The sequence below is a fragment of the Tupaia chinensis genome, unplaced genomic scaffold, assembly GCF_000334495.1.
Source record: "Tupaia chinensis unplaced genomic scaffold, TupChi_1.0 Scaffold000208_1, whole genome shotgun sequence".
NCBI classification, from domain to species: domain Eukaryota; kingdom Metazoa; phylum Chordata; class Mammalia; order Scandentia; family Tupaiidae; genus Tupaia; species Tupaia belangeri.
The window spans coordinates 2,850,001-2,872,129 of record NW_006159683.1 but is presented as its reverse complement, the minus strand read 5'-3'; the positions used below and the strand labels follow the sequence as shown (position 1 = coordinate 2,872,129).

The window sequence follows — 22,129 nt, the reverse complement described above, 5'->3', positions numbered from 1 at the left end:
CAAAACCCTGAAACTTAGAGAAGATTTGCAATCTTATTAAGGTTACACAGCTAATGAGTGCCGAATCATTTCAAAACCAAATCTTGTGGCAATTTTTATACGTTTATATTGGCAATTTTTATACGTTTCTGTATAAGAAATTTGTGAAAGTGATATAATAAACATACATCCAAATGAACAGATAATGAACTGTTAAATTAGTGTCTGAAGCTAATGGTTCTCCTGTTATTTAAGATGTTTCTGAACTCTCTTTTGGAATTGCCTTCAGGACTTGTTTTCAGTATCCTTAGTGGTGAGGATTATTCATCCTTTGAGATCATATTTGCCAGGTCATTAAGAGACCACAGTGAGGCAGGTCTGCTGGCTAGCATGGAGAATGACTATGATCAACTTTTAGACCAGGTCCAGTGCCAAACAAATCTTAAATATGCTCAGAGACTTACAATTTCTGAGCTGGAAAAATTCTTGCTGCCAGTTGTAGAATGATGACTTCTAAGGAAAAAGGGGCAGCGAGGTGAAGGATTGGCAAGGGATAAGCACAAAATCCATTTGGGGTCATGAGCAGATCTTATAGGAATATGCATTCTATCTGGTTAAAATTTTCAGACATTTTGGTTAGAAAAGGAGATTTTCTTTTTCATCTAAGGGTTTAAAAAGTGATAGATGGTCTTCTAAAAAGCCAGCTTTTTTTTTTTTTAACAGACATAGCATTTATTTTAAAATAATGAAATCTGTTATGATGTACAACTGCAAGTTCTGAAATTTTGTGGCAATGGGGCCCTCATCTTACCAGTAAACTCGAGCTTTGTCACAACATCACAGATGGTGTGGTCAATGTTTTTGATTATGAAGCAAGTTCTAAAAAAATAGAACAACTAAAGTTCCTCTGTATCAACTGTAAGTTATCTTTCACAGCATCTCATTGGAGAGGCAACTTGGAGGATTAAAATAAGTAGGTTATTCTCTTATCTAACCTTCAAGAGTAACTCTTTGGCTACTGTGAGTTATACAAGCTCAGAGTGGGGTGGAGGGAAATGTGGGTGAATCACATTTTGAAGTCTGGGTTGCTGCTTGTCACTCTGTCTCTTGCTATGGCTAAGCACAATCAATCTTCCTTCACCAAAAGTTGTTACCCCAGGGGAATACTGTCCCAAGCTGTTGACGGTCTCTATATCAAGGCAGCATGTCTCAAAGCAACAATTCCAGTAAGTATCAGGCTTTGCACAGATGGGTGACCTAAAGACATTGGTAATCTTGGATACAACTAATTTCTCTGTTTTATTGTAGGAAGATCGCATAAAAAAGATACGATTATTAAAAAAGAAAATGAAAAAGCAATTTATGGTAAGCCAGAAGGTCTTTCCTTTTCTGCTTGTTTGATGCTTTTTTCCTCCCTGTATTTTAACTTTTCTGCACGGTCATTAAGTAATGCTCAGAGGACTGATTCTATGACTTTTAAAAAACAAACTAATCACGGTTTTCTTACATAATTTCTTATATCTTATTTGTAGAAGAACTGCAGTTTCCGAGAACAGATTTTATCTTTCTACATGGAAGATGTTTTTGCTCAACTCCAATTCCGAGTTTGTAAGGAAACACACTTTGTAGAAGACTTTCATAGCCTTAGGCAAAAACTGAGCCACTGTGTAAGTATGCCCAGCAAGCGTGGTAAATTCAATCCTAGAGATGCGTCTAGAAAATAGCATGTAGAAAGCCATCTCCATACCAACGGGTGAGTACAAAGGGCTTTGTAATTGTTGGTTTTAGTATAAATGAAGAGTCTATCACAGGGAACTACATCAAAGAATCATTCATAATCATTCATAACTTGTTGTGCCACTATTTATTGTTTCTTAAAGAATAGCATGTGCAACATATTGTAGAGACCTAACCTGAGTTGGTTGTTGAATAAATATTTATTATTTTAAAAATCATCTCATTATGTGATTCTTGAGAATTCATTCATTTAACAACTATTTCTTGGGTTCCAACTCTTTGCTAAGCAGCTTTCTTTCTTTTCTCTTTTTTTTTCTTTTCCATAATAATAGAACTTTTATTTTTTTTTTTTAATTTTTAATTTATATATAGAAGTTTTCTAGTCATGAAAAAAACTTAAGAGCAGGGACATGTCTTCCTTGATACCGAAATTAGTAGGTGTCTCGGTATGGTCTTGTTATAGTAAGTGGTAGGAATGTAAGCAGGCAAAGGTGACCACATTTCTACAAAACATCCACTACATAATAAATTACTAGTGCAGCTATAGAAGAAAAAGCCTGGATTTATATACAAATGTTAGTTGATTTGCTTCTGTGGTGAGTGCTGGACCTATGACTTTGTTGGGCTCCAAGAACACTGCTTCCAGCCTTCTGCAATTGTGCCTTGCAGATGGAGCGAAAGTGGGGTAGTGACCATTACTGCAGTCCCTGGGCTGCCAGATAGAAGTGAGCTTCCCACCCTTGGGCTCTCTGGTCACTGAGTCTTAAAGCTTGCTCTTGGAGGTGGGTTTTTATTTTTTAATAGGCAGTGTGTCTTTTTCTTGAGGTCTACTTAAAATGCACACAATCCAATTTTCAGGCCTAATGCTGAGGCATTTTATGAGTATAACTTGTCAAGTACAAAAATTTACATTCTCTTTTTCCTTAATTTGTATTTAAAGTATGTTGTTTTGCGGATTTGTATTGTATGACTTTTATAAGCTTTTTAAAAAAATTCTATTAAAATAGCAATAATAAAAACCACAAACTGGTACTTTGCTGACCTCAAAGAAAGTGTTCTGGGTCAGTCCCCATGCCTGAAATAATGGAAAGATCGTTATCACTTATCTTTGGTTTATTTTGTACTCAACTTGTGAGGTCATCTTATTGGGACAGTGAATGGTATGGTCTCACAAATTTAAGTTAAATAGTGATAATTTTACATTTCATTCACCACCAGCTGATTGCACCATCACTCCCAGTAGGAGAGGTTTTTTCTTTCTTTCTTTTTTTTCCCATAGAATAATTTGAAGAGGGGGAGGGTAACCCATGGAGAACTTGGTGGTGGGGAAATAATGAGGCCTGTGGCGGTCACTGTAGGCGAGCATGGGACACTTGTAAAAGCCAGAGCGCCTTTCCCGTCTCAGTACATGGTATACAGAGAGCGCTGTAAATTCTTTTTTAAATGAGATTAAAATATCACCTTCTTCTCTTTTGCTGGAGTCTTTGGTCCCTCTGTTTAGAAGCTGTCCTTTACATTAGTCACCTGATTTAATTTTATGTTATTCTACATTGTTTGCTAATGATGGTGAGGCACTACAAAAAAAAAATTGCCTGATACAATACAGTGTATGTAGACACCTGAAACCCTCAAATCCATGTTTGTTTTTATTTTTGAGTGGGTTTCATTGGCTCAAATAGCTAGAGCACACATAATGATTATGATAACCAAAAGCAAGCAATATTCTAGATGAAAAGCTTAGAAACCCGAGGTCCGTCTAGAAACTCTGGTTTTCCTTGATTTATTTATGGACAGGATTGTCCCTCAAGAGACTTCCATCTATCAATAGAGATGCTTCTTTCAGGGACTTGAGCGGCGATGGCAGGGTGAAGAGGAGCGGAGTGGCACCTGGCTTAGTTGTCGCCTCTTATCAAAGTGGCTGACTCCCCCTGGTGGCCAAATTCAAACATATCGTCCAGTCAAACTTCCCACCAGGGCCTCCTAATTTGGTGCTTTCTTTTTAAAATTCTCTCACCTCCAGTCCTAAATGATTGTTGACTCTAGTTAATTTATCTCATGAACTATGGCATTTTTGTTCTGGGATAGCCAACCACCCCTATGAGATAGAAAGTTTTAGGATTAGCCTGAGATTTAAGTAGTCTCCACAGACACTGCCTTTAGGGAAATAGGTACTGTACCGGCCTTGTGTTTAATCTTGCTGCAAATCGTAATTTTATATTTTTGGCGATAGGAGCTACTATCTATTTAAGATTAAATTTACTGAGCATCCATTCTATAAGAATTCTAAATTAGTAGTCAAGGCAGAGTTTAGCAGGGGAAACTTATAAAATGTGAAGTAAGCAGCATTAATTTAATCATGATATTTTTATAATAAAAAATGAATACTACATATTGTCACTCTATACACAGTCAATATATGCAAAGTAATTCCACTTCCTGTATTTCCCCTGCTGTCCTGCATATGGGGATTGTTGTAGCAAAATGAGTAAAATGTATCCCTTTGTCCTCTAGGAGTTTTGAACTGTGTGTGTGCATGAGTGCACACGTGTGTGTTCATATGTGTACATGTGCGTTGTTGTGAGGGTTCTGGGGAAAGGAAAGGGTAGCAAGGGAACTTCACAATTTTCCCAAGGGGAAGAAAGTAGAAGTGCTTTTATAGCAGTACTAGCAAAGTTTAGGGATTCAGAGCAGAAATCAGGATGGATCAGGAAGATTTTGAGAAGGAGGGACTTGCAGAGAGAGTAGCCTTGGATTCTGCAGGTTCTATTTCTGCAGAATCTTGACATAGTTCAAAACCAGTACAAGATTTATTCCATTTTTAGGAAGCAGGAGGAAATGGTCAACCATTGTTTCTAGGACTCTGGAGTCATGCCTAAGCTAGTGTGATGTTGTAGGCTAAACAGGAGTTTGAAGGGTTCAAATGATTAATGCTGCATTTACATCATTGCTCCAGAGTCTTCTCTCAGATGCATGGCGTTCACATATTCCTTTCCCCATTTATAGATTGTCTCTTCGTTCTGTAGTTGTTTCTTTGTCATGCAGAAACTTTTTATTTTGACACAATCTCATTTGTTCATTTTTATTTTTGTTGCCTATGTTTTTGGGGTCAAATCTAAAAAATCATTGCCCAGATTAATGTTGCATTGTTTTACCTCAACTTTTTCTTTTAGTAGTTTTACAGTTTCAAGTTCTTATGTTTAAGTCTTGAATCTATTTTGAGTTTATATAGATAGTGTGTGATAAGGATTCTACTTCATTCTTTTGCATGTGGATATCCAGTTTTATCCAATATAACTTATTGAAGAGACTCTTCTCCCAATGTGTATACTTGGTACCGATGTTAAACATTAATTGATCATACATGCATAGATTAATTATAGAACTCTTTATTTTGTTCCATTGGGTGATGAGTCTATTTTTACAACAGTACCATGCTGTTATATTTGTTTAATTCAGTATAGTTTGAAATCCAGAAATGGTGTTACTCTTATTATTTGATAAAGACAATGAAATAAGTAATTACCACATTTGGAGAGTTTCTAGATTTATACTTTATGAGTAGCCAGCAAGTTACTGGGACCAAGTATTTTTCTTCTTTTACTCAAACGCTTTTCTTTTTTCCTACTATTTCCCTTCTTTCATCAAACATAGTTTAAAATATATGTGCCTGCTCTAAGCCATCTTACCAAATGGAAAACTCACCAAAATACCATCTTGTTGAATTTATTTTCTATAACTTGTTTAGTTTTTGTTCACTAGCTTTTATTCTGTCTTCACAAGAAATAAGTCCTTCATTTTGAGGGCTGGTCTATTTGTCTCTGTTCCAGGTTCCTGCTGTTGGAATTAGAGACCAATTAGCAGAGAGCAGGGAGCTCAAAGGACATTAAAGTCATCAGAACTCAATGTTTTTGAGCATGCAGAATTTTTTTTTTTTGAGAGGTTTTTGCTACAGGGCATGTGCACTCATGGAGAGACAGAACGTGAGAAATTACCCCCCATTTCTCCTCCATCTCCTCCATTTCCTCTTGGGATTTTGAGCAGGCACACACATGTGCTTGGTGTGAGTTTCAAGCCTCTGGGTCTAGGACTCAAACCGTGGCTTGAGGTCAGTGCCTTAGTCACTAAGCCACCCGCGGGCCCCAAGAATGTAGAATTCTCTTTTTTTAAGAGGTTTTTGCCTTATAGTATGTGTGCTCGTTGGGGAGAGAGACACAAAGAGAAGGACATAGAAAGAGACAGTGAGAGAAAAAGTGAGAAATCACCCCACAGAGGGGATGGCCATGCTGCAGTCCCTTCTCCTCCCTAGATCTTGGGCACACAGGCAGATGTGCCTGGCAAGAGTTTCAAGCCACCTGGTCTGGGACTTGAACTAGTGGGAGTCCAGTATTGAAACCGTTAGGCCATCTGCTGGTCCCATGCAGAATTCTTATCTCTTCATATAACAATAATATATTCTTATATGGCAAGAATATATATATTAGAATTCTTGATAGTCAAGAGTACCTTTAAGTACCAAATTTGATATTAATGTGATGCTAACTACTGTAACAAATAACTCCCCCAAATTTAGTGGCTTTGAATTTTAAAACTTTATTTTTTAAGGTCAGCAGATAACATAATGGTTCTGTCACTGGACTTCCACATGACAACCACAGTTTGAGTCCCGGACCCAATGGCTTGAAACTCATACAGGGCACGTGTGCATACGTGCCCAAGATCCTGAGAGGAAAGTGGAGAATGGATTGTGGCATGGCTATCTCCTGCTGGGGGTGATTTCTTACTTTCCCTCTCACTGTCTCTGTCTCTCTCTCTCTATCTCTGGTAAGCACACATGCCCTAAGGCAAAGACTTTTTAAAAAAAACTTTATTTTTTACTCATATAAAAATTTATCTTGAATTTTCCAGATGGAGTTGCTTTCCTTCACATTATGAAACAGGGATTCAAGGTCCTTCCATATTGCAGCTATGCCATTCCTTAAGCCTTCAGTATTTCGTCAGTGAAAGGGGGATGAAAAATAGAAAAAAGACAAAGCATCTTACATGCCTTACTCCCAAAATGGCACATATGCCGATATCACTCCATTGGCAAGAACCAGTCACATGACCATGAATAGCTGCAAATACAGTGTCTAGGTTATGGCTAGGAAGAAGAGGAGATAATTTTGGCCAAATTATTCACCATAATTATTCAATTATTCTTTATTAATGTGTTTTTTTGTGACTGGGGCCACTCTTAGTCGATAGGACATTTTTGCACAAGTTAGAAAAAAGGTAGTTTAGCAAGGACATGGTACAGTGAATTCATGCTGGGTGCTCACGCCCTGCACAGTGGTACTGGATGATCTTGTTTATAATTACAGTCAATGAATGATTTCTTCTTATGAATATATTCTTCTCATGAATAAGATGGGAACTGAGACAGAGGCAAACTGGAATTACTTTACAGCTGTGTTAGACAAAAAACAAACAAACAAAAACAAACAAACAAACAAAAAAACAAAAATCCAATCACCTGAATCTAAACTGTTAAAGGAAATTAATACACTTTGTTAATTGGTTGAACAGTGAATTAACTTTTGGCCTATTGGCTTAGAGCAACTTGAGTTACTTTTACATTAGCCAAATGTTGCACTAGGTCCTGGAGAAAGAAAGGTAAATATGATTTGTGTCATATTTTAAAAATCTTATTTATCATAAAGGTCACAAAATTTTTTTACTAGATTGTCATCTAATTTTTTTTTTTTGTCAGTTTGTGTGTGTTTTTACTAGATTGTCATCTAATTTTTTTTTTGTCAGTTTGTGTGTAGATGAGAGAGAGAGAATCCCCATGAGGAACGGTCATATTGCAATCCTTTCTCCTTCATTTTTTTCTTCCTTTCAGGATATTAGGCATGTGTGCACATGCACCTGGTATGTCTTTCTTTTTTAAAAATCTGTTTATATATTTAGTTCTTCTAAGATACCTGTTTTATTTTAATTTTTAGGGTTTTACGATGAGACTCATGCATTCACTAGAGAGAGACAGAGAGAAGGAAAGTAAGAAATCACCCTCTAGGGGGTATGGCCATACTGGAAGCCCTTCTCCTCCATTCTCCTCCTGGAATTTTAGGCATGTATGCATGCACACCTGGTGTGTCTTTCCAAGCTGCTGGGTCTGGGACTCGAACCACATAATTGGCTATGTGGGATTCAGCTATTTAGCCACTAGGCCATTTGACTGGCCCATTTTTTCCTTTTTTCTAAATTTACCAGGGGGCACATGAGTTAACCCGAGAGAGACAGGGAGACAGAGAGAAGGAGAGGAATACAACTCCGCTCCCTGTGCATGGGAAATAATCATGCCGCATCCCTTGTCTTACATCTCTCTGCCTTTCAAGATCTGGAGCAACACCACACACCCAGCATGCTTCTCAAGTCACCAGGTTTGAGACTTGAACTGTGCAGCTGGTCAAGCGTGATCTGGCTGCCTTAACCACTGGTCTATGGAGCTGGCCTGAAAAGTTTTACATTATGATTTCTGATTTACATATCACCATTGTATGTCTTTGTAGAGTACAATATGGTTTTCTGAGTATGAATTCAGTAATAATCAAATCAGGGATATAAACATATCCTCCATCTTTAAGATTAAACATTACATTATGTGGTGCACATTTGAAATTTTCATTGGGGCTGTTTTGGAAAGTATGTATTGAATTTTCAATGATTTTGTTTACTGTAATACACTATTCCATAATTTATTCCCCTTGTTTACATGTACTTCTTACACAGAATGTTTATAAATTTGAAATAAAGTCATCTTACCCTAGTTTCTGTCTGTTTTTAAGGCATTTAAAAACTATTTCTAATTTTCTTTCTGTGGTTGAAACATTGAAAAATTTTTCATAAGGGTCTAAGATTGATTATTCTAGGTAAATAGGATTATATATGCTTATTTATAGCAGATAATTCTTGGCGTTTATAGAGAATATAGGTATTAGTGTTTTATAAACTCTTTGTTACATATTAACTCAGGTGCTAAATATTTATCATTTGTTTTGTTAAAATTAAATGTCTGGTTATGAATTTGGTTCTGCAGACAGACATGTGGCTAACAGTTTAGTCACTTTTTCCTTTTTTGGAAACTTAGTTGCCGATATAGTTGTGCTTTCTTTGAATAATGCTAATATTGTTATTTTCTTTCTAAGTTTCCTATACTTTTTTGGCCTTAGTAGTCCTGATGTCCAGGAACCTGCCCTTTTTTCAAACTGACATTTATTTAGTCGATTTTCAGAACAGCTACACTGACACACTTTTTTTCAACTGTTGTCTTAAATGCACCTCAGATAATACTTTAAAAGTCTTGTGACAAACCATGCAAAAAAATAATTGAATAAGTTTTGCTTAAAACTTTACATCTGAGGATCAGCAGATAGGATAGTGGTTACATTGCTGGACTCCCACGTAGTTGACCATGGTTCAAGTCCCGGACTTGGTGGCTTGAAACTCATTCCTGGTGCATGGGTGTACATGCCTAAAATCTCAAGAGGAGAATGGAGGAGAAGGGATTGCAGTATGGCCATCCCCCTGGGGGGCTGATCTCTAGTTTTCTGTATCCATCTGTCTCTTCAACTAGTACACATACCCTATAGCAAAAATTTCTAAGACAAAACAAAATAAAACAAAAACTATATTTGCTGTCATACAATAGTAAATGAATTTAATGAATTTAATCTTTAATCTCATGTTTCTTTTTTATTTTGGAGAGATTTTTGCTATTGGGCACGTGGGCTCGCCAGAAAGACAGAGACAGAGAGACAGAAAACAAGAAATCACCCGCCCAGGGGGAGGGCCACGCTGCGATCCATTGTCATTCATCATTCTCCTTTCGAGATCTTAGGCACGCACGCACATGTGCCTGGTGTGAGTTTAAGCCACCGGGTCTGGGACTTAAACTGTGGTCAACTACATGGGAGTTCAGCGACATAGCCATTACGCTAACTGCTGGTCCCTTAATCTCATATATTTCTGAGAAAACCCAGGACCTCAAGACTATGGCAGAGTAGAAACTAAAAAAACTAGTGTTATCCATAATGTCAACTAAAAAAACTCTCTCCCAAAATAAACAAAAAACTAAAAAAAAGAAAAAAAAATCACTACCATCCAGCTTGACATTGAGGAAAACAAAAAAATATAAGGTCTTTTCTATGTCTTTTTTCTCCTCCAGTGGCAATATATTTATAATTTAGTAGAGAATGATATAATAAAATCCTTTCTGTAGAAGAGGCTGTTCTTGATGAGAATTCAGGATGCCCAGCTTGTTCTCTGGGGAACTGTGCTGCCCATTCAGTATCCGCGCATCTCATTCCCTCAGAATTATGGAAGAAAGATTTTCTAGTTTTGCTTTAGCTGTTGTAACACTACAAGTTCATGTAACTTTATTGTTATTGTTATTTTAAATTTGTCAGAGGACATGTGCACTCTTGAGAGAGAGAGAGACAGAGAGAGAGAAGAGAAAAGCAGAGAAGGAGAGTAAGAAAGAGCCTCCCGCAGGCAATGGTCACACCGTAATTCCTCTTCTATTTCTCCCTCTTTGGGGATTTTTGGCATGCATCCAGCATGTTTCTCATCTCTGGGTGTGGGACTTGAACCATGCAAGCTGGCCATGTGGAATCTAGCTCCCTAACCACCATGCCACTGCTGGACCTTTTATAACTTTTTAAACATGTGAGGATATTGTGGATGTAAACTAGAGATTGCATTGTTTGTTCATCCAACTGTTTTGAACAGTCAAGGTGCTCAGTAATGCCTAAGATATGCTTTCAGTTTTGATTAAACCAGTAGGTTTGTACGCAGTCAGCAGACATTTGCATTTCATTCTTCGATTTATTCACTCAATGTGCATTTACTGCATCTCTAGTCTTTGCTGAATACTATCCCAGATGTTGGGGACTCAACAAAAATTGACAGATAGTATTTATGCTCTCACTGAGCTCATTAACCGTGCTTTCAGCCAGTTGTCTCAGGTTGTGATAGGATACTGTGAAGAGAGCAAACAGGAGGGTGTGCTGCGGGGGGTGGGGGGGATGGGGGCGCTACCTAGAGCATTTAGTCTGAAGATTTTAGCTGAGACCCTAAGGGTGTTTAAATGATTCCGGCTTTCTCCAACCATGGAACATCTTCATTCGCCTTTTCAGCCCTTCTCCCTGCTCCTTCTCTCTGATCTTACTCATCAATCAAGATGCAACACACATGTTTTTTTCCCATCTGGAAGCCCTTTGGGTTCCGGTAGTTGGATTGCCTCTCCTCTTCCTCCCAGAGCAGTCATATTTTTGTTTGTTTGTTTTAAATCACAGTTTTTCTCTTCACAATATTACACTGTTATCATTCTGCATCACTGTCTGATTCCTGGTGGATTGTGAGCCATGGCTTGTGCCCTGAGGTGATATTCATTCCGTAGCTATGTTCATAACTTAAATTAATCAAAGCTAGATGGGCAGAGGCCCTACCATATGCCTGGCATATAGTAATTATGCCACAAATACATGTTGTAGACTTGTCTGTGTGCTTCAGGCTATGTGACTATCCCAGACTTTTCTTTGAGCTGGCCTCTAATTATTCTAACCCGATTAATAAATTGCCTCTAGTCTTGATCATATTTGTTTCAGATGAATTTCTCAAATTGTTCAATCATTCTTACTGTAAAACTATCGGCCCATGCCTCCTAATTTCAACAACCGCAACTGTATACTAACATACAAAGAAAAGGAAGGGATTCTTTTACTCATTCCTCCTTTCAAGCAAACATCATGAATTATGGCACTAAAATCAATCTGGCTTTCCTACCGGCTCTGTGGACATATTTACAACCATTAAGAAAATAAGAACCTTCTGGGTTAGATCTCTTCTGGGGTCATTTATAGTAAACAAAGCTCAAAGCACCAGAAAATATCCTATAATTCAGAGCATATCTCTAATAGCAACACTGGCACTTCAGTTATTTTTGTTACCAAACTCTGTTTTTCTCCTTTCCTACTCGCCTTGCTTTTCTTAGGTAGCATGTGTATTGGATATGAAATAATTCCACCCTGCTGTGGAATGAATGCTTCATACATAAACGTTCTCTAGGCAGGGCAGGCTCCTTACCTCCGTAATCAGGCCCTGTGCATAGAAAGCCAGATCCCATGACTGAACACAGTTCAAATCCTGGCTCTAGAGGCTTGAAAAACACACCAGGCAAGTGTGTGTGTGCCCCAAATCCTGATAGGATAGAGAAATGGAAGAAACAGAACTGTGGTCTGATCATGCCCCATGGCAAGTGATTTCTCTCTCTCTCTCTCTTTTTCTCTTTCTGGCAAGTGCTTATGCCCTCTGGCAATAAAAATATTAAAGAAATATCCATAGGCAGAGGACATAGTCAACAGAAATGTCTTAATCTTCTTTCCTTTGTAAATAATGTCTACAGTTTTGTTGGTTTCTTTGGTCTCCTACTGTCAGTGTGAAATCATAACATGTGATTATAGGCACCTGAAGAATGATGCACTATTATATTTTTAAAAAGAGCTTATGTGCATTGAGCATGACTATGAAGTTCTACTAAGAATTCACATATACATATCAGATTATAATCACCTCTTGCAAACAAAAGGATCTCATATTTCGTTGCAAATATAACATGAATTATACCTAGGGCTATTATCACAGGGAAGTTTAACCCTGTATTTGTGTATCCTACCCCAAACAGTCTGTGTCTGCAGCCCCTTGAGCAGAGAGTCCTTCTGTGCCTACTCATGAAGGCCCCTATTATAAGAAGTCTCTTCTTTTCTCAGCTGGGTCTGACTTGAAGACAAGGTTCCCATTTGGATAGAGCCATGCCGTAGTTAGCACCATGAAGACCCTAAAGATACCTGTAGATACCTGTCAGTAGGCTTTGGTCATGTTTCGTTCTTTTATTTATTTATTTATTTTAAAATTTTTATGTAATATTTATTTATTTATTTATTTATTTATTTTCATTTGACCAGAGAGGGACAGAGAGAGAGAGAGAGAGAGAGAGAGAGAGAGAGAGAGAGAGAGAGAGAGAGAGAGAGAGAGAGAGAGAGAGAGAGAGAGAGAGAGAGAGAGAGAGAGAGAGAGAGAGAGAGAGAGAGAGAGAGCCGCCAGGTCCAGGGCTTGAACTGGGAGTCTAGTGCCCTTAACTACCATGCCACCTGCCAACCCCATTATTCATTTTAATAGGTATTTTTATTTAGCAATTTCTAGTTCATTAGTTTGGATTTCATCTTTCAGATCAATTTAAGCATGTCATTGTTGATGTGCCTGTACATTTTGATTATTTTGTCTCCAGAGTAGGACATCCTGTGAGACCTTAGGCAGTAACTTAACCTCTAGGGCTTTGATTCCTTTTCTGAAAATTGAGGACTATTGGCATATATAATCTCGTTAGTCTACTCCAGAGCTAAGATTTTATGAATAAAACTAAACAGATAAGTAAGACAGTTTCATCTTTTTCTTCTCTTCCCTTTTCTCTAATTAACCCTGAAAATTTGTAGGAGAATAAAAAAGGATAGTAATTTCCTCCTATTTGACTCTTAAGTCATTTCTGGGCTTAGGTAGGGTTTGACAATTCACCTGCACAAAGGAGACCGGTCGTTTCCCTTAGCCAGGCTACAAGCCCATTTCTCAAGATATCAGCCTGTGCTTTCTTCTCATTAAGGCACAAAGAGCAATTTCCTGGGTGCTTTCTTCTAGCTGGTCTACGCCTGAACATTGCACTGTACATAGCCCATGATAGCCAGGGTGATTTTCCAAAAAGCATATGTATATTTCTTTTTCCTGTCATTTTCACATCTCCCATGCTTCTCACTTTGCTCCGGATTAATTGACGTTGCCCATGCTTTATTCTCCTTTCAGGTCCTGGAAAGTATTAATCTCTTGCGTGTTTCAGGGAATGCTTTTCTCTCTGCCTGAGTTTCTTTCTTGTGTTTCTGCCTCAGTTGCCTCTTTCCTCTCCTCTCTTCCTCATCTTGCTGGTTCCTCAGTTTTTTGGATCAAATTAAATCCCATTTCTCAAAGGAGCCCTTCTTGACCTCTCACTTAAAAGTAGTTTGTTCCTATAAATTCCTATTATAGAGCCTTGTACATTGCAAGCATAGCTTTAATTGTCATTTGCAAACTTTTAATTGTTTGTTTGCTTATTATTGTTTGCTTTCCCCATAAAACTGTAAGTTCTGCGAGGACAGTGACCATGTGTTACTTATTTGCCAGTACATAGCCAGTGCCCAGCACAAATACCTGCTTCAAAATGTTGAATGGCTGGAAGACTGTTACGAATGCCTCTTTCACAATATTAATTGTGCTTACTGTTGATTCTTAGATTTCCTGTACTTCATCAGCTAGAGAGACGGAACCCATGACCAAGATAAAAAAAACATTTTATAGAGTAAGTAGGCTAAGTCTTTGTTTATGAATACTTTATTTTTAATAATATTGAACATTTCTGCTATTATATTATACTTTATCTGCAGATTGGGAACAAAGGAGTCTACAAAGCTGTCAGTGAATTGGATATTCTTCTTTCCTGGATTAAGAGCTTCTTGGAAAGCATTTAGTAAATCATGAAGCCAAGAGCATCAATCTTATAATTATTTTGAAATCCAATGAGAACCACTGGAAATAAATTTATGGTACTGTATTTCTTTTTGAAAATTGTATACTTAACACTGATAATAAGTTATGGGATTTAGAATAGACTAGAAAGATTTAATATAGTAGATTTTAATGTAGTAGTTGTGGAGATTAAGTACATTGTCACTAATGTGTACATTTTCTGTGCTTTCAAAGAATATTTTTCATCTTGATCATGTTTTATTGTTCACAAATGCATTGTATAAATTTAATTTAAAGTATAAACTGAATGACTTATGTAGAATACTTGTGGAGGAAAAACAATGGATTTCTGGGATACAATATAATGTTATTGAGACTTAAATAGATGCTATGTATATGAATATCATCTGCTTAAGAGTTTGATGATTATAAATTATTCCCAGTGTAAAATTAACTCTGAGAAGATGTTAATTTTAAATAAACTTTGTTGCTTTTTCCTGGTTATCCTTTTCATGACAGCATGTTGGAATTTCATTGGGTGCAAGGGATAACAACCAGATTGGAACAAACAGGGCACACGGTCAGCTCACTGCTTGGAATGACTTACCAGGAACATCTTTGACAGATAACCCAAGCCACAGAGACCAAAAGAAGCCAAGTCAAAATGATGTTAAAACTTGATAATGCTCATTTTAGGCTCCATACAATTAGGAAAGTTGGTAGAGGCCAAATCAAAGTCTAAATATGGCTCAGATTCCATCACAGTCAACTTTTTTATAATGTCTAAAAACCTCATTTGCACAGACAGTCCTTCAGTGAATAAATAATATAGCTTGACCATTGTTTTGTGCTAATGGGATCCTGCTATACTGCTATTGGCTTATAGCATAAAAGACATGAGCAGTTTCTGACAGCACGTCCTGGGCAATCGGCCAACTTGCTTCCACAAGGCATTAAGTAGGCCCCTGCTACACACAGACAGCATCATGATTTGGTGTCCTGTGGTACAACTAGGAAGCTTCGCCAAGGCCTTCATGGATTGTGTTCCTGGAAATCCTTCTCTTCATTTTTTTTTTTTTAGAGAGGTTTTTCGCTATAGGGCATGTGCGCTCGCCAGACAGACAGAGAGAGACATAGAGACAGAAAGCGAGAAATCACCCCCCAGGGGGGATGGTCACGCCGCAATCCCTTCTCCTCCATTCTCCTCTCGGGATCTTGGGCACGCACGCACATGCGCCCGGAGTGAGTTTTAAGCCACTGGGTCTGGGACGCGAACCACGGTCAACTACGTGGGAGTCCAGTGACATAGTCATTATGCTAACTGCTGGTTCCCATCCTTCTCTTCATTGTTTTCTCAGAATCTAGCTCTTCTTTTCAATCACATGCTCTTTGGGTAATTTCTGTCACCTTGATTGGGTTCCTACTCCGAAATACAATTTTTCTGCCTTCTTTATTCATCTCTCTATCAGGGTCCTCATTCCTTGGCAAGACTAAAGGGCAGGAAAGGTGTGATGGGCAGTGCGGGGGTGGCAAGGGGAGAGTGAATGACTCTTTATCTCACACTTAGGATTTCTTAGGCATGTTCCCAGGCTATATATAGCAGAGCAGCCTTCCTTCTTGAAGAACAGTTGGAGGAGCTGGGATCTGGGGGATCAGGGACCTACTCCTTGGCTTTGCTATGAACCAAAAAGAAGACGGTGCACCCACAGCCTCTCCTTGCTCCACTTTTAGGACCCTTGATAGTCCCACAGCTGAGGTTAACTGTGCTTCACTTCCATAGAGCCCAGAGCTGTCAGTCTCTGTTACTCACTATTTCTAAGTTGCCCCATTGCTTTGAACCTCTAGACATCCGAGGGCCTGGGAAATACTCACTTGCCAGACAGTAAAGAAGGATTTATTACATGGAGTTGAGGTTCTTAGGGATAATATTTCACCTGCCTCCATAATATTTTCAGGTGATTAAATTCAATGTTTTGGTTTCCCTAATTCTTTCGTTTTCTCAGAACAGTCAACTGTGGCTAAACTCAGTCAAGAGTGGCATAGGAATTTAAGAGTCATCACCAAGTGAAAAAAAAAAAAAGCAAACCAATATACAGGTACTGGTGCTATTCACAAACAAGCCTCTTTCATATTAAAAAAAAATACAAATTTGATGTGTTTCAGTAAAGACTGGTTTATTGAAAAGGCAGCTACGAAAAGAGAAGCTGGTGTCCTTGTCTATAGTGAGGAGTCTGTCTTGGCAGTGTCACTGTGCGTTCAGGGGTGGGGACCTCTAATTCACAGGTCCCCCTATTGAGAACTTCATCAGGGCCAGAAATGATTACTCTTTGGGAAATGGCTACATTCACTGAATGCCCATAAAACACTGTATAAATCCTAAATCCAATTAGCCTTTATAGAAGGAGGTCCCTTCTGGGAGATCCTTCTTGGACCATACCAAGGAGACTAACTGTCTTATTCAAATGTTTTGCCTGTCAGCATGTATGAGAGCTAACTGAACAAACCCTAGGGTTGGGTAAAGCAGAAGGAACCCAAGTACTAAGGAGTAGCAGAAATGAGTAAGAGTGTTGGAAAGAATCCTCAGTGAGGCTAAGAAGCTTCTTTCATGTCTCTGATCATTATCATCAACGGGTCACCCAAAGAAACATATGCTTCCCACTCCCAAGCTAACTGCTTGTTCCCGTTTCACTTTACACCGCTCCTTCTCCCTCTGGTATGCTTGTCTGTTTGCTGACTGTCTCTTATCATATCAGAACAGTGGCTGTGCAGGGCTTTTATCTGCTTGCTGTTTGTAGAGCTCTCGGCACCTAGAACAGAATAGAGGATGTCATGTAAGTATGTGATGAGTGTGTGAATCCTGGAGGCTGCTCTTAGAATGTATGTTTGGTGTCAGGTCATGGAGCCTCCTAGGCCTCTGTTTCTGGATTGGTTCTTGTTCAGTGAGTTACCGAGCGTGCTCTATACAGGCATCCGCACAAGGAGGGATTAAAGTGTACTTTTTTTTTTAATCTGTACTCCAGCTTCCCTGCGTATTTCAGGTTTTTTTTTTTGGCCTCCAATACCATCCCAAGCTCTGTTTTGCCGGGTCAATTTCTCCTGATGCTTTAAGATTGCATTCAGACATCAACCTGATGCTGATGGTTTTGCAATGCTCATGTCTTCATAGGACCTTTTGGAATCATAATGATATAATTATAGAATTGTAATTATAATTTACTGGATGTAGATCTTTTTTCCCTAGTGACAAATTTTATTCTTTAATTTAAAACTGATTTATTTATTTAATGTGTATTTATTTATTATTTATGTTTAATCACTGTACATCTGTACAGTGTACAACAGGGCTTTTCCAGCATGGACACAGACATTACCATATACATTATCATCAGCAAACACCTTTCCTTTTTTGGTCAATTTAATGTCTTTTTTTTTTTTTCCCTGTTCCCCTCCCTTCCTTCCCCTAGTATCCACTTTCTAGTCCCCCCTCCCTGTACTGTCTCTTGTATCTACAGTTGCCATCCCTGCTATTATACCTTTAAGTCGTTCACTTTCTGCTATAGAGTGCAGACAATTGGTATATACTAAAGGGGACATACAAAGTCTGTCTTTCATAGTCTGGCTTGCTACACTTAGCATTAAGTCTTCCATATTCATCCACTTTCTATCAAATGTCAGGGGTTTTTTTTAATTTTTTTTTTTTTATAGCTGAGTAGTATTCCATGTAGTACCTATGCCCCATTTTTTCTATCCACTCATCTATCTGTGTACATTTGGGTTGATTCCATGTCCTGGCAATTGTAAATAATGCTGCTATAAACATGATGTGTGAGTGTTTTTTCTACTGAGGGTTTTCCTATCCTCTGGATAGATCATTCTTGATATCCCTTATCATAAGGGAAATGAAAATAAAAATCACAATGAGATGCCGTTTAGCCCCAATCCAAATGGCTAGGATAAAAACATAAAGAATGATAAGTGCTGGTGAGGCTGTGGTGAAAAGAGAGCTCTCCTACACTGTTGGTGGGAATGTAAATCAGTACGACCACTGTGGAAAACAATGTGGAGAGTCCTCAAAGACCTGCAAATAGAACTGCCATATGATCCAGTAATCCCACTCTGAGTGTAGATTTAACAGACGACATATTTCATGACTGTCTCTCACTGAACAGTCATTCTGATTCACTGAAGTTCTGCCTTGAACCTTGTACACGGTAGGCGCACAGTGAATATTTGTGAATGAACTTCAGCTCTGGCAGTCAGGGTGGATGCGGTTTCTTCTAGCGCCAGCTTTCTCTGCTGCCATAATTTCATGGTGGGCATGAACCTTGAGAATGGAATATAATAGTGCGTCCCAGCTAAATCCTCTAAGAACGCCTACACTATTGGGCTGTTGGAAAAGGCATGACGTACTTTTCTGTTTTTCCATGCAAAAATGCGTCATGACTTTTCTGAGGATCCAATATTTGCATAACAATGAATTCAAAGTAACACATCTTCTTGCACTAAATAAAAGCTAAATGAATATGTGGTTCTAAAAATAGATGATTTAAACTTAACCAAATGCAATTTCGACTAAAACACGTTCATATGCGAACCACATGGAATCATTTTGCAAATCTCCTAGGGTAGAATGCGTTTCACACATTGGGAAACACTGCATTATAATGATTTTCCACTGCCTCATTCTGGTTCAAATTAGAAATACAAAAAAATTAGAAGCAGTTCAGTTTAACCTACCCACAGATACCCATTCAGAAAAACTCAAGCCACGAGGTTTGGTTTTCAAACTGGTTTCAGAGGCCCTGTCATTTTTTCCGGAGATGGAGGGACTCAAATGCACACACTCTGTCAGTCATTCCATGGTTCTGAGGAGTCTCACAGAAGGTGCTGGGATGGTCGCTCGGCCCTCCTCCTTCTTCCTCAGCCCTCGCCAGGCAGCCAGCTTGGATGTAGCTGCCAAATGAAAGGAGTTCTCAATTCACTGCCTTTCTGCTAGTGAGGCTGCTGGATTTCTCAGTGGTACACAGAGGGCTGGGAACAAAAAGTGAAAGCACAGTCAGGCTGAGTGTGAGGAGAGACAGAAAATCTCAGACACAGCTGTTGGACTGCTGTGAGTATAGCCTAAGAATTCCTAAGAATGGGTGCTCTTCCTTACAGCTGTTATTCACTGAAATAAAAACCAACCAATTCTATAAACATTTATTGAATATCTACAATGTGCTGGTCTTGGAGAAGGTAATAATGTTGAAACTCACAGTTTCTTTGTAGTAATTTTAGAACTAAGGAAGAAAGCCAGGAGGACTGTTCAATAGTGTAATTCAAGCAGTCATGGACATACGGACAAAGCACTGCAGGGTGGTGGTCAGCACACATTTCCCTGAGGAGGTGAGGTTAGAGACAACTCAGCCTTTCAGGCTCAGTTCAGTTGCCACCTCTTCGGGCAAGCCTTCCTTGCTCTCTCTTCCCCTCCCCTCCTAGGCTAGAATAGATGCCCCTTGCATAGCATATTTTCAGAATAGCATTGATCACATTGCATTTTTTCTAAAGAACTATTTATTTATTTATTTATTTATTTATTTATTTAATTTTGGAGAGGTTTTTGCTATAGGGTACATGTGCTTGCCAGAAAGACAGAGAGAGACAGAGAGACAGAAAACAAGAAATCATCCCCCCTCCCCGGGAGGATGGCCTTGCCTCAATCCCTTTTCCTCCATTCTCCTCTTGGGATCTTGGGCACGCATGCACATGCACTCGGCATGAGTTTAAGTCATTGGGTCCAGGACTTGAACCGCGGTTGACTACATGGGAATCCAATAGAGCCCTTACGCCATCTGCTGGTTCCGATTTTATTTATTATTTTCAAAATTTGCTGTAGAGTGCATGTAAAGAGGGAGGGAAAATGAGAAAGCAAGGTGCCAGGTTTGGGATTCGAACCTCAATTGGCCACGTGGGAGTCCAGTGCCTAAACCACTGCACTGCCTGATGGCTCTAATCACATTGCATTTTAATTTTATATTTATTTGCTTGCATCTTTCATGAAGGCACAGATTGGATCATATTTATCATTGTTTCCTCAGTGCCAGACATGGCAGGCATCCAGGCAATATTTTTTAAATTAAAACAATGGAGTGAAACAATGGAAGGGGAGCTGGGAAAGGGGAAGTGTATTTGGGAGATAATTAGAAGGTAAAATTAATAGGACTTGGTGGTCAACAGGTCAATGGAGGGTCGGTACTGAGGAAGTAATCCAGGATAACCCCAGGGCTCTAGATTTTCTGCTGATCGTAGTAAGTGAGAAGTCATGAAGTACAGCTAAATGAGATTCTAGCATTTCATTTTGGTCAAACACAGAAATGCTTTAAAAATGTGAACCTTCTTGAAGCTTAGAATCTCATAATTTGGAAGGACCAACAGAACCACACTACCCAGCATTGCAGTTTATACCAGAAACTTACTTGTCCCATTGGCTCCATCCAGAATATGCTTGACCACTTATGAGTAGGACAGACTAATGACCTCCTGGAAGAATCCGAGCTCTAAATACTCCTGCCTATTTTAGAAAATTATTGATATTAATCTTGGGTTGGTCCTATGGCCTGGGGGTTGAGGGAGCCATGTCTTACAAGGCTGACTGTGTGCTCTTCAAGTCCCGTACCCAGTGGCTTGAGGGGCACACCCGGTACAGGTGGGAGCATGCCCCCAAAACTGATAGGATAGAGAAAGGGAGGCGAGGGGATGGCAGTCTAAACACACCCCATTGAGGGGGATGTTTTCTCCTTTTTCTTTCTGTCTCTCTCTGGCAAATGCATGTGCCGTCTGACAACTTAAAAGAACAGTTTTATTTATATATAAATTTTTATAAATTTATATATATATGTTATTTGTATTAATCTGAAACCTATCCTATATCTAAATCTACCTATCCTGAAATTTATCATATGTTTCCTAATTCCACAACTTGAGATGTTCAGCGATTATTCTGATCCACAGGACAGGTGGATCAGTTAGGGGATACGTCTTTGGAAGAGGAGGCCTTACCCTTTCCTTTTAAAGATGCCAACTAAAAGTCTCACACACCATGTGTATTATAACAGACCAGGACCAGAACATAGTCACATTTAGCTGCAAGGAAGGTAGAAGCTGTAGCCTATTTTTTTTTTTTTTTTTTAGGGGTTTTTTCTATAAGGCGCATGTGCTCTCCAGAAAGACAGAGAGAGACAGAGAGACAGAAAGTGAGAAATCACCCCTCCACCCCCCACAGAGAGGATGGCCACTCTGCAATCCTTTCTCCTCCATTCTCCTCTCAGGATCTTAGGCACACATGAACATGTGCCTGGCATGAGTTTAAGTCCCCAGTTCCGGGATTCAAACAGCAGTTGACTACATTGGAGTCCAGCAACATAGCCATTTTGCCAACTGCTGGTTCTGTGTTATATTCTAGGTAGCTATGCATCCAACTAAAAACCAAGGGCTTTGTACCATTGCTCACAGGGAGAAGACTGGAGCAATTGCTGTGGTGTAGTTGTAGCACAGTGCTGCAGTGATGGAAGCCAGAAGAAAGTCAGAATTTAGTTTCTGGATCAACTGATGCATAGTGGGCATGCATGTGTGTATGTGCCTCTGATCCTTGCTGGCTGGGAAAGGCTGGGGTGGAGTGGTAGGAGGGTCGCAGCATGAGACTCTGTTGAAGGTGCTTGACTTTTTCCCTTTTTTCTCTCTTGTAAAAGAAAGAAATGTATAAAAAGTGGGAGAATATGCATATTGGGTAACACAGCTGCCCATTAAATATTTATAGACAGCATTGACTTTTTCCCTTTTTTCTCTC

General features: G+C 39.0%; 1 protein-coding gene across 1 annotated transcript; it reads left to right on the top strand.

Annotated features, from left to right (window-relative positions):
* The first annotated feature begins 1,034 nt into the window (after nucleotides 1-1,034).
* IL26 (interleukin 26) lies at nucleotides 1,035-14,648 on the top strand. The gene is made up of 5 exons (XM_006147296.2): nucleotides 1,035-1,205; nucleotides 1,288-1,344; nucleotides 1,512-1,646; nucleotides 14,072-14,137; nucleotides 14,223-14,648. Exons 1-5 carry the CDS (start codon nucleotides 1,035-1,037, stop codon nucleotides 14,304-14,306), a joined length of 513 nt encoding a protein of 170 aa, XP_006147358.1. The 3' UTR covers nucleotides 14,307-14,648.
* The last annotated feature ends 7,481 nt before the right edge of the window (nucleotides 14,649-22,129 follow it).

Bases quoted from the DNA above. Each gene is read 5' to 3' on its own strand.
- IL26 (XM_006147296.2), top strand. From the start codon at position 1,035: ATGTGGGTGAATCACATTTTGAAGTCTGGGTTGCTGCTTGTCACTCTG. The intron at 1,647-14,071 runs GTAAGTATGCCC...GTTGATTCTTAG, and splicing joins GGCAAAAACTGAGCCACTGT to ATTTCCTGTACTTCATCAGC. The intron at 14,138-14,222 runs GTAAGTAGGCTA...CTTTATCTGCAG, and splicing joins TAAAAAAAACATTTTATAGA to ATTGGGAACAAAGGAGTCTA.